Source organism: Haemaphysalis longicornis, unplaced genomic scaffold, assembly GCF_048455015.1.
Source record: "Haemaphysalis longicornis isolate Haplotype H1 unplaced genomic scaffold, Haemaphysalis longicornis Haplotype H1 scaffold_1, whole genome shotgun sequence".
Lineage (NCBI taxonomy): Eukaryota > Metazoa > Arthropoda > Arachnida > Ixodida > Ixodidae > Haemaphysalis > Haemaphysalis longicornis.
The window spans coordinates 414,994,029-415,007,145 of NW_027526203.1; the positions used below are offsets into that span (position 1 = coordinate 414,994,029).

The window sequence follows — 13,117 nt, forward strand, 5'->3', positions numbered from 1 at the left end:
GTAAATAAGCAGCTAGCATGATCTTATGCATACTACCATACTATTCCCCCCCCCCCCCTTTTTTTTTTCAGTGGGAACAAAGAGACGACGCGTGGCAATCGTCGACTCACGCACGCTCGCCGTGTCTCATTATATGCGTGGCCATGGAAGCAGCGTGTACGCCGTGCGATGGAACCCACGACAACCGAATCTGCTGGCGTCGGGGTCGGACGACGGAACGGTGCGGGGATGATTCTTGATTATAGTAATCATTTTATTTATTGCATTTTTACTTTTTACATTTCTTCTTTGCTCTCTGCCTTCCTTTGTGTCCCCCAACCTCCGTTTTTTTTTTTTTAAGAACTATAGGGGTAGCGGAACTGAGAGGCCAAGAAACGTCGCCCTGAAAAGCGGAGTAAGGTTTTCGAGTAAGCCGGGGACACCGGGACGCGTGCTAAGACACAAAGGGGTTCATTCTGTGATCTTGAATCTTAACGTTCTGTTTTATATGCGTCTAGGACTCTTGCTTGCCCCCCACCCCCTCTCTCACTCGACCACTCACTCACTCACTCACATGCACATACACGCACACGCACAGACAGAGCCTGAAAATAAAGCGCTATGTACAATGACGATGCACCTGTGAATGCTGCCAACTATATCACAGTTCCTCAGGGAAGAGTTTCGGCCCAACTGCTTTTTATTGGAAAAAAGCGTCGGAAATTGACACGGATAGCAGTTCCAAGTTTGCCGATCCACCTTTTTTTGCTGCTGGAATGAAAGGGAGCGAAAAGTATTTTTAGTCTCCTCAGAGTGAAAACGTTTCGACCTGAGCCGCACCACATGCACTTTGGGATCTTGCCAGCAGGCCAGATCACAGTTTCATTTTTATGGAGTATATTGCAAGAAAACAGCGAATGCTAGACAAGGATGAAAAAAAAAAAAAGACCTAGAAAATTGACCCCGCTGCTTCTGTCTCGTTTCTTGAACTAAATTTCACGCGACTGTTGGGTACGTATATGATATGAAGTATTTATTTCAGACAACCAAAAGAACAAAGAAAAAGAAGTTACAAGGCAGATGTTGCGGAAGTAAACATCACAATAAACACACGCAGCAAACATCACACAAGCAGTTGCATACGGGAAATCTAGAAAAGGCAAACGAATTACCCGGCAAAGCGACATCCCGCAACTCCCTCCCCCCCCCCCCCCCCCCCCTCCTCAACTCAGTCGGAACGTGACAAAGTGCAGGATTTGCATGGGCAGACTGCTGATACAGAAAATGTGTGAACTCCACTTTATGCACACATTACGTATCACTAGTATAGATGGAATTTTCATTACACAAGAATTACACAAAGTAGAAACACAGAAAGATATTCAACAGTAATATTGAGGCCTATCTACACCCTAAAAAGCATTTTCGCTTAGCTCTAACAAATATTCATATTTTTGAAACATTGTATGGAAAAAGAAGACTGCATCAATGTGATAATAGCAGAGTGTTTGTTCAACAAGTCGGGAGCTACAGTCGAACGTCGTTAATTCGAACTCCGAGGGGATAGAGAATGGTCCCTTTGAATGGCGGTACAGCGCACGCTACTGGTATTAGAAACGCATGCGCGATAAAGTAGACGGTATATTGCACGTCCTCCGGAGTGCAGTTTCAATACGTTCATGCTGCGAAAGCACGGCATACACAGTGGTCAGTTCGAGATACGAACCCGAAGCAGGCGCGCACTTCCGCACTATACGGTCCATATAGTGCGAAGGTCGCGTGGATTATGCCAGCAGCTTCAGTGCACACCGAGCAAGCACGCGGTTACGAGTTTAAAGCTGCGGAGGCTAGTGGCGCATTGAATTTTGGCTTTCGGCTTCGACTTTCACGAAAAGTAGACTGTGCGATGGACGGGCAATATTGTTTGAATTAACCGTGGCACGTGTTTCAGGTTCGAATTAGCGATAGTTTTCCCTCATCCAAATACACGTCACTTTGCTGGAACCTATGGACCAGTTCGAATTATCCGGTGGTTCGAGTTATGCGACTTCGAATTAACGAGGTTCGACTGTATGCAGGTTGTCCTTTGCGACACATAGTTTGTGCGGATTCTTTCTTTGTTGTATCTAGCATGGCGTAGGTTGTATCCGTGGCTCTTCGATGAGTATTGTTGCATAAAGGCATCAGAGTTATTCTTGAAATGTTGATAAACGAACCATGCGATTTTTTTGTTTATGCTATTTTTAATAGTCAGCATGCTATGCTTGTGGAAGAGCGGGGCAGCATGGATTCTAGGTGATTTATTTTTCACCAAATGTATTACTTTCTGGTGAAGTAATTATCTAAATTGACTTTACCAGTTGCGCCCCGTAGAAGCCAACAAGCGAGCAATAAGTGCTCATTCGAAATACAGTCGGACACGGATATATCGAACACGGATATATCGAATTACTGTCTATATCGAACTGTCTGAGCATCCCCTTGGAAACCCTTTGCAAAAGTATAGCGCTGTTGTACGCGTATATCGAACTCTCGATCACGGACACATTCGATATATCGAACGTTGCGCCCCAACTGCCCCTGCAAGTGCGCTTCTCCTGATGCAATGGGTGTGATGATGATGGCGACTTCTCCTACCGCGTTCGGTTTCTGGTATGTTTTCTGCATGCTCTAGCGGTTTTCAGTGGTTGATCGCGCAGGGGGACCCATGTGGCATGTTACGTGTTTTTGTCCACGGCCCACGTTTCGGAGCCATGGTCACGGAAAAGCGGAAGGCTTTGGATTTGTTAACTTATGACGCAGAAAATGAAGCAAGCGAAGCTTACAGATTTTGTTGTTTGTGTTAAATTGTCGTTATCGTAGCGGTGTGGCTTTGAATTTACTGGGCTGTGAGGAACAAATCGGTAAGGTACCGCTTGTAGCGACTTTGAAAAGCTCTCAGTGATGTGCGGAGTTTTCAGATACGCTTGAGATAGGCATATTTTATATTTCGAATTATCGATATATCGAACTATTTTTTTATCCCCTTGGAATTCGAAATATCCGTGTTCGACTGTATACTGATCGCCAGCAATACACTGATACTGTACACTGTACACTGATACTGTACACTGATACTGTACACTAATACACTGACTGTACACTGATCGCCAGCAAATCTTGGCTGTGATACTGCTCAACGCGGGGGCTTGCTCATCAGCCACGCGCGTTTGTGCGCGCGTACAGGTGATGCTGTGGGACGCGCGCTCGCCGCGCGACTCCTTCGCCACCATTAAGGCCCACAGTGGCGGCGTCACCTCCCTCGCCTTCCTGCCAGACGGCACGCAGCTGCTGTCCACGGGCAACGACGGCATGGTCAAACTATGGAGCCTGGTCACAAACAAGATGCAGCGATCCCACTCCGGGCTGGCCTGTTGCAAGTGAGTCATCCTGCTCATCCTGCTTTTTCTTCCTCCTCCTCTTCGTAGTAGAGTCATTCCGCTACGCGGCAAAAATAGGGTCGGCGGTATATATATATATATATATATATATATATATATATATATATATATATATATATATATATATATATATATATATATATATATATATATATATATGAGGGTTGGCAGTCAAGAAAACCTCGGAAAGCAAAGGGGAGGATGTGGTAGGTCATTGAAACAGAAAGAAATTGGAAAGAAAGAATGACAGTGGAGAAAAAATGCCCGTCGGGTGGGATCCAAACCCACGACCTCCAGAATACCGGTCTGGTGCGATGACCACTACGCTATCGGCGGGGCTATTTTCCCCCTCCAATTTCTGGGGTATTTATGTTAAGGTATTTTTGTTTCCTGTGCTTGGGGGTGGTACAGTGTGTCGAAACGAAAAGAAAATACCGGTTCGGTTACGGTTCTGGTTCAGGCGAAATAATTTCGTTCCGGTTCAGTTCCGGTTCGACAAAATCAGGAGCTTGAACCGGTTCGCGAACCGGTTCGATGGGTTGAATTATCACTGAAATTAAAAACAAAAAAAAACATTTCGTAGTTTAAAACGACAGTCAAATCAAAATACAAACAAGCATTCAAAATGCTGCTGTTCCCCAAGGGCAGTGGCGCAATTGCAAAGCAAACTTTAAACAATTACGAGATATTAGAAAAACAGATGAAGTGGCGACGATTTACCACCTACTTTGTTGCCCAGATTTTATATTGTTCTAGCGACTATTCGTAAAGCCACCGCCAAGAGATATGACAGCGGGATATATTTTCTGCGCTTTCCTTTTTTGTTGAAATCGCAATCGTCGCTATGGAATCGCCCATCCCGCTCACCCTGAAGCCTTAAATTTAGGCCTGTGTACTGGCGCGTTCAAATACCAGCGCTTAATACCAATGGCGCACATTTTTTATATTTGTAACAAAACAGAAAAATCATATAACAGGCACATAAATACTAACAATGAATTAGATTATTTGGTCACCCTGAATAATTTGTTAGCTATCACCTTATCGAATGTGTTAGCCACACTTTTGTTAAAAGTAAGCTTTAGTTAACGCTCAGTCACTGCGTTATTGCTCTGACCACTGCAATTCCTTTTGCGATAGCTATACCGGATGTGTGTGCATTACAATCAGTATGTCACCGTACCGCCTGACCCCCGGCCATCGTTCCGTGTGCTACATTGCGGAATATTATTACAGATTATGCTGTTACAAAATTAAAGGGAAATTTGACGCGCGGAGCATGAGATGGGACTTTTTTGGGTAGACGTTCTTTAATTCGTCCACAGCAGTCCCCTACTCGTCCCCTGCGGAACGAGTAGCAGTAGAAGTAATGTAGCGAGTTGGGCAGTCAGTACAAGTGCATCTTCGAAAAAAGCAGACCTAAAAGAGACAAAACTGCAGAACAAGCAGAAAAGATGATCGCTAGGCGAATGGGACAGTGTGAGGTACCAGCCTGCCTTTCTGCGCATTTCATCTGCTTTATTACTGTTTCTGCTTTCAAGACAAGGTCGAGGGCTGCAGAAATTTCTTGCCAAGGGAATAAGTGCGCACCTTAACAGTTTTCCCTGACATATCTGTTGTTATTTGTTTCTGTAAAAAACATAACTTGTCCACTGTACTGTCCTCAAAAACTGACCACGGAACTCACTTCCTTCGCATTGATGACACGTTTGGTTGTGAAAAGCACGGCAAAGAAAAGTAGAGAGCAATATGCACGTTTGGGTGCTTTTTTTTACTTATTCGGTTTTACTTACTTTTTGGATAATATTTTAAAACCTTTTTTGTTGTTGTTTTCCGTGTAAACACATCTTTTAAAAAAACTGGCGCATTTGATGCCCCGTGCTATATCTGTGCTTCGAGGCGCAGCTTGTGTTGCAGGCCGGCAGACTTATTTTAACCAGCTGGTGATATTAAACGCGGATCAAAATCTCGATACATGGACGTTCTCGATTTCCATCTACTTCAGAAAAACGGTCGTGGGGAAGAGAGATCGAGGCCTCTTGTGGTCAGCAGCAAACGGCTTAGCCACTGAGCAGCTCCTGCGGTCACACTTGTCAGGTATTAACAATTTGCAGGTGTCGGACCCTTTAAATAAATAATGAAATGCAAAAAGTTTGCACACATCGGGTGTGGGCTTTCGCTGTTGCGCAGTGGAGCACTCCTGCAGCCAGATTGCTCCAATAAAGTCGCAGCTAGGGTAGGGCAAAGTCGCTTTATATCCCCTGCAAGCTGCCGAGAATGACATTTCATTTGGTCAGCTTGCACTAGGCTCGCGCTTCCAGCAGCAGCAAACATAGGTGCTCATTCATTTCCCCTGTTGTTACATAGAGCGTGATAGTGCTCAATTGTCTGGAGGGGAAAATGCGCGAGCTGGGACAAAGTTGATGGTACGTGAAAGAAAAAAAGGCCTGAATTGCATTGACTGTGCAATATCAACAACGCAGGGTCGAACCGTTTCGGCGTGAACCGGTAACCGTTATTTCTTTTTCGGTTCAGTTCCTGTTCGACACCCTGATATATATATATATATATATATATATATATATATATATATTGTGAGCACTGTCTTTCAGTCTTTCAGGATATCGTTTCCTTCACTCGTCAATCTTAACATAACCTGCACCTGCCAGGAAACACTCCCATTATTTGCTTTGTTTTCATTCACGCATCGCCGACTATCATCATCTCGCCCACGGGCGCGTGCGTTCTTCGTATCCGCTTTGGCTGGCCTCGCACCAAGGTCGGTCGCACCGTTGCCCTTCTGTATACATATATATACAGTGGAATCTCGTTAAACCGTACCCGCATAAGCCGTAGTTCCTTTTTATACGTAGTTAAGCCGAATCCTTGACTCGGTTTCCTTTTAAACTAATGCATTCGGATACACCGTAGTGCCGGTTAGTGCGTACTTCCTTCACGTCCCCGTCACGTACGGTTTAACGAGGTTTTAATGAACCAAAAAGGTAAGGTATACAACCACTGCGTGCTCCCTGTGATGACTAACTTGGGGATGTCCTAAGCAACTCGAAAGAAAACGTATACATAGGGGGGCCTAATGAACCATGGAAGTGAGCATGATCGAGTCCCCCGTAGAAGGAGGAAGAAAGCGTCAAAGCGTCAAACCACAAGAAATCTGTGCGCGTTCTCTGAATCCTGTCGGCGTACTCTGAAGCCGAAGCTGGCAAAATGTTACTACCCACAGAGTAGGCCGTATACCGGCGGTGGTGCATTGGAAAACGCTTTATATAAGCACGCATGCATGCTGCTTTCGCTCTATATTGCGTGGTTGGCGCAGCCTAACGGTCTGTCATTGTCTTTTTTGGTTTAATACTAAAATGACACTGGGAATGACACTTAGACGTCCGAGGGGAACCAGAGCCTGTGGCCCGTCGGAGACGCTATAGTACCGAACAGCTCGTTAAGAAATGGGCTTTGAGAAGTTTCAGTCCCCCGTCGCCTATAAGCGTACGCGGCCGCTGGAGATGCGAATGGTAGGGTCGTCCGCTAATGCTCGTTCAACCCTTTAGGCAGCTCCAGAAAGCCATGCATCCCGATCTTGCGGTGTTGGGGCAGCTTGTCGTTCGCGTATGATGTTCCACGTATGGCAGCCAGATCCTCACACGACTTGACAGAATAACAGAGTCGCGAAGCCTCGGGACGCGTATAAGTTAGCGCTCCCCGAATTCAGATCGGTTGAGCAACTTGTTCGGGCGGGGCATTTTTGGGGGAATCGAGCTCCTATAGATGGACGCGTTTGTGATTTACTTGCGTTGAACAACATAATTTACTATACCCACTACCCTCCCTCCACTCTCTAGCCCTCATCGGTTTGAAGGCCAAATTACGAGCTCCGGTTCTCATAGGCTCCTTAGCGAAAAATGTTAGAACCACCGCAGCGATCCAACTTACAAGCCTCCTGTCCCGGACGAGACGTTCGCTTGAAATGACTATCGCACAGCAGCTCTGGGACGGAATTGTGAGTTGTGTCCGTTTCAAAAATGTCCGTTTTGCGAGCATTTCAGTCGAGCACTTGCGACACCTCTGACCAATAAATATTCTGCGTCGCACCTGGTTGTCTGCTTTGAGCCAATCAGGGCTCACTCGAAACGGACACTTTGAAACGGGCATGAAATGATCAAAACTGAGAATTCCGCCCCAGGTGTAGATGAGCAAACGCAAGAGCAGACAGGTAAACATGATTACTACCAACCATGTCTGCCATGCACTCACCATTGTGAACTAAGACGAAGGGCTTGCTGCTGCCGAAAAAGGGCTTGCTGCTGCCCTAAGTCAAGGACCACCCTAATCGAACTCGTCGATTCCGACGGCAGACCAATTCATAGTGAAGATTGCGCATCCGTTCTGAATGACTACTTCACATCAACATTTACCCCCGTGGATCCAACTGCTTCCTCCTGCCCCCCTCTGATTTCCTCCTCCTCTACCCTCCCGACTTTTGACATCCGCCCTGACGGAATTTCTTCCCTGATTCAGAACCTCAAATCTTCTTCTTCCGCTGGCTGTGATGGCATTACTCCCAAACTTCTTAACACTTCTGATTATTCTAGTCTTCTTCTCTCTTAAATTTTTACACAATCTATTCAAACAAGTACCGTTCCGGACGATTGGAAAAAAGTCCAGACAGCTGTTTTCAAGTCAGGCGACAGGTCAATCCCTTCTAACTACCGTCCAATCTCTTTGACGTGCATTTCTTCAAAACTGCTTGAACAAATTATAGCGTCTAGTATCATAAACCACCTTGAATCAATTAATTTCTTCTATCCGCAACAACATGGGTTCCGCAAACATCATTCCTGTGATACACAGCTGGCCGAATTTACACAAGACATACTTCACTTCATGGATAATAATCTTCAGGTTGATGCTGTTTTCCTTGATTTCGCCAAAGCTTTCGATCGTATACCTCATAATCACCTCATTCGTAAGCTAAGCTGTCTTGGTCTCCCTTCTAATTTGTTAAGTTGGATTCAGCACTTTCTTTCAGGACGCATGCAGTTTACCTTCACCAACAACTATCAATCTGCCCTCACCAAAGTAACCTCTGGTGTACCGCAAGGCGCCGCCTTATCGCCCCTCCTTTTTCTTATCTACGTGAATGATTTGCCCGTTTGCATAAAATCCCATCTTCGACTTTCGCTGACGATTGCGTCATCTACACCGTCATAAACAACCCCGACAATGTTTCAACTCTTCAAAGCGACCTCGACCTCATTGCTTCATGGTGCGATAAATGGCTCATGCCATTAAACATAGCTAAGTGCAAATCGTTGTCCTTTACTCGTAAACGTACTGCAGTTTCCTACCCCTACTCCATTAATTCCACTCCCATCGCCTCGGTGTCATCTTATAAATATCTCGGGGTTAACTTGACTTCATCTCTATCCTGGACTACCCATATCGATACAATCTTCTCTGCAGCATCTAGATCTCTTGGCTACCTTCGACGCAACCTCAAGTGCGCATCCTCCGAAGTAAAAAAAACTAGCTTATATAACTTTCGTACGCCCGAAACTTGAATATGCGGCATCTATCTGGCATCCGTCCCAAGCGTACCTAACAACAAAACTTGAGTCCATTCAAAACCGCGCCGCCCGCTTCATATCTTCGCAATACTCCCCTAGAACCAGCGTCACTGCAATAAAACTCTCGCTCTCCCTCCCAACACTAGAATCCTGCCGAATTATCGCCCGCCTATGCCTTCTTCACAGCTACTACTATCATCCCCGCTATCGGCATCCCTTGCTTCAACCAGCGCACAGAACTTCAGCACGCCTTAATCACAGCAAACCCATTGCTCGTATCTTCGGCAAAACATCAGCATTTAACACCTCATTTTTTCCCCACGCAATAGTCCTGTGGAATGCTCTACCGGAACACTGCACGTCATGCACCGACCGCGAAATGTTCCGCTCCAAGCTCACCGACCACTTGTCTGAGCAGCCTGCTTGTTATCGATAATTTGACTACCTCATGTATTTCTGTCAAGAATTATTGATTTGTACGCACCTTAAAATTGTAATTCTATTTTTTCAGACATTGCAGTATTTGGTTGTGTTTACTGTCTACATGTATTCGATTCTAGTTTCTGTATGTTTTCTTTTACTTTTTTTGTGTGTGCTAAGGCGTTGCGCTGCTGAGCACGAGGTCGCGGGTTCGATTCCCGGCCGCGGCGGCCGCTTTTCTGATGGAGGCGAAAAGCAAAAACGCCCGTGTGTACGAGATTTCGGCGCACGATAAAGATCCCCAGGTGGTCAAAATTAATCCGGAGCCCTCCACTACGGCGCGCCTCATCGCCTACGTTGCGTCGGCGCGTTAAACCCCACAATCAATCAATCTACTTTTTTGTGTGTGTTATGTTTGAACATTGCTCTGTACCTCGTCACTTGCCCTCCCTTATGTAATGCCCTCGGGCCTTTAAGGTTGAAATAAATGAAATGAAATGAAATGAAATGCCCTACCATTCTGAGAAGATGGATGACTTGCGAAGCTGGACGAAATCGAAGGAGTGCACGAAACAAACCAAGTTTGTTTGTAATTTGCGATTGGGAATACTTCATAGTCATTTAGCTGAATGAAACTTGGAAGGAATCGAGCTTTATTCTAGCGAACAAATGTGAGGCTATCTGTTTCCTTCCCGCGTCGTAGGGATCGTAGGCATCTTACAACCCAATCCGCTCGACCAGTCAAGACGCCAGACAGGTCGCATTCGGCTGTTTGACGTCCACGTGTAAGCCTCCCGCCAGCACAACGGACATGTCATCTGTGAGGGCATGCAACCTATAGCTTCGCGTCCACGCCCCCCATCCCCTTCTTCCCTCCACTTCTCGCACATGCACGCATAAACACCGGCAACCGCTTATGTGCGCGTGATTAAACGTGAAAGACACCGGCAAAAATAGGGGTCGGCGGTGGCGAAAACGAACGCTGGAGCGACGCCGAGTGTAGCAGCGTCACCGAAATGAAAACTAGGGGTGGGGGGGTTAGACATATACAGCTTCGCAGTAATGAGAACGGGTGTTTGCCGTATCAATGTCGCGCGCAGGTTACGTGAAGGCGCTCTTTCCTGCAGGTGGCCTTCCCAAATGTCGGCAAGCGAAGAGGCAGCGCTTCTTCCTTCCGGCCACTGTTTGGTCTTCATGGACCTGAAGAACAAGCAACCTCTGCGCGCGCTACGTGGTGTGCACTTCGGCCAAGCAAATTGTGTTCTGCTCCGCAATGACACCCTCGAGGCGTTCACCGCGGACGACAGCCCCAACATCGTCTTCTGGACGCCGTTTCCAGAAAGCGACGCCGACTGAAGCCTGGCTGTGTCATTAAATGTGGTAGATTCAGTGAGGTCAATCACCCTGAGTGAGTATGTGAGAATAAAAGGGGGTGGAGGGGGTTACGCTAGCGTTAGAGCCAATGGGAATACCTAGAGCTGCCATGAACTTCCCACGGCTTCTATTATCACCGCCGGCCAATCTCCCTGAGTAAGTACGCCACAGCCGAACCGGTGCAATGGCCGCGCGCTTCTGACAGTGAGTAAATAAGGCAAAGCTGCCTCGACCGGTACCACACGAAGTACAACCGGTGCGCGCTTCTGACTGAGAATAAAGGTGGGGAAGGGGGGAAGGGGGGGGGGGGGGGTACGCTAGCGTTAAAACCAATGTGAATGCCTAGAGCGGCCATGAACTTCCCACGGCTTCTATTATCACCGCCGGAGTAAGTATGCCGCAGCCAAACCGGTGCAACGACCGTGAGGAATGCCTAGAGCAGCCATGAACTTCCGACGTCTTCTACTATCCCCACCGGCCAATCTTCCTGAGTAATACCCCGGCTACACTAGGGTCCGAATGTCATTTGAACCAAATGTCTGACTCAGATGGGCTGCCTCGAATGCAGAATCTGATGGCATTTGAAAGCTTTCACAATTGCTCGCCGTGCTGTAGCGGCGCTGTTGTCGCCCCATTGCGTTTTCGTACAATACAACAATCAAATTTAGCAGTCTAAGGCAGTAAAATGATATCAAATTAGAAGAGACACCAGTTTATACTCTAATGTGGTGGCTGTTTGCGTATTTTTTTTTTGCAATCGCGTTTTTTTTTTCAAATGACCCACTGGTTTTGAGAGTAGTATAATTAAATATGTTGATTTCATATTTGAAGTAAATTAACAGTGAACAAAGTTCCACAAGCAAAAATATTTTGTTTTACGTACGGAAGTATTATATTTTTTATTGCCAATCGAAGACGCTGCGTGCGAGAGTGCTAAAAATGGCATTTGAAATCGCAAATGTCTCTCGGTGCTCATCTGGCTCAAATGTCATTTGAGCCGAATGACATTTCAAAACCCACAACTTGGCATTTGAGTCAAATGACATTTGTTTCAAATGACATTCGGACGCCGTATGTAGCAGGGGTAAAAGTATGCCACAGCCAAACCGGTGCAACTGCCGTGAGCGTCTGACAGCAGCTCTTATCGCCGCTGGCTAACCCACATGAACGGGTACATTATTTGTTGCCGACGAATGCCGCAACGCAGTCCCTATAGGGCAACCTTTGAGTCAGCCAGCGATGCGCACCCTTTGGGTGTGGGGTATACGTGCGCGGCCAGCGGCGTGAGACAGTAGCCGCTCTGCTGCTACAGGCGCCGGATGGCGCTTTTCTGCTAAATGGGCCATTAACGCCTGTGCCAGAAAGGAGGGGTCGGCTGCCCAATAGCGGCTAAAGAAAGAAAGAGTCGCCTAATGAGGTTAAAACCGAAGAAAAAAAAACTTACATTCAGCACAACATCGATCAGTTGAGACAATCTGGAGAGGATATTCTAGCGGGATCGAGGCATCAATGCCCATATTACAGTCCCTAGAAATTTCCATATTTAACATCCGAGTGGATGCATGAATTGCAGCGGTAAACTCGGGCTAGATATGCGCCAGGAGCATAATCTCATTGTAGTGAAACAGAAATGTGATGAACAAATTTGTGAACGAGGGGGAAAGCAGCCCAGTACAGACTACATCAGTTGCTTAGCTATAGGCAAACCGAGAAGGCCAACACCATCAGAACGGCATATAAAGCATCCCTTGGCCTGCCGATCTATACCAAAAACTTTACCACCCCGGAGTACGCAACACCTTCGAAGAAATTAGAGACGTCACCCTTGCCTCGCAGAAAGAACGACTGCTCAAAACCCGACCAGGCAGAGCCGTAACTCCCGACCAAAGAAAAGGGCAAACCTTTACCCAATCCCTATGCACAATACCCTCCACAGAGAAACAGACCGCCAGAACCAGCTTCCCAAAGAAAAAATTCGGCAACCTTATCAACTCCTTCAACGCTTCTGTCACCGTGGTCGTGGCTGATTTCAAAGGCAGACTCCTTGACTGCATCACCATCAGGAAACAAAGCGTATACGAAGCTGAAACGACTGCAGCCATGCTATAGCTGTAAGATTTAGCGAGACTAATAAGCGCCTAAACATCATAACGGAGTCGACAAGAGCCATCCGCTGCGCGCCGACCCGCAGCACAGCGCACGCCACTATTACCCCGAACACCATGACACTGGTCATGGCATGGCCGCCAGAGGCCTAAAAGTAAGGTAACATCGCACTGATTAGTGCATAAAATGCTGATTTCCATCTATTTCATAAGCATC

The 13,117-nt window shown here is 46.6% G+C and overlaps 1 protein-coding gene across 1 annotated transcript in view; it reads left to right on the forward strand.

Annotated features, from left to right (window-relative positions):
• LOC144161543 (DNA excision repair protein ERCC-8-like) overlaps positions 1–10,777 on the forward strand; it is a 28,555-nt gene extending 17,778 nt beyond the window's left edge. Inside the window, exons 4-6 of the mRNA XM_077692198.1 lie at positions 72–220; positions 3,205–3,398; positions 10,549–10,777. Of these exons, the coding sequence (XP_077548324.1) occupies positions 72–220; positions 3,205–3,398; positions 10,549–10,777 (572 nt within the window). The remainder of the gene's footprint in view (positions 1–71; positions 221–3,204; positions 3,399–10,548) is intronic.
• Positions 10,778–13,117: the final 2,340 nt, after the last annotated feature.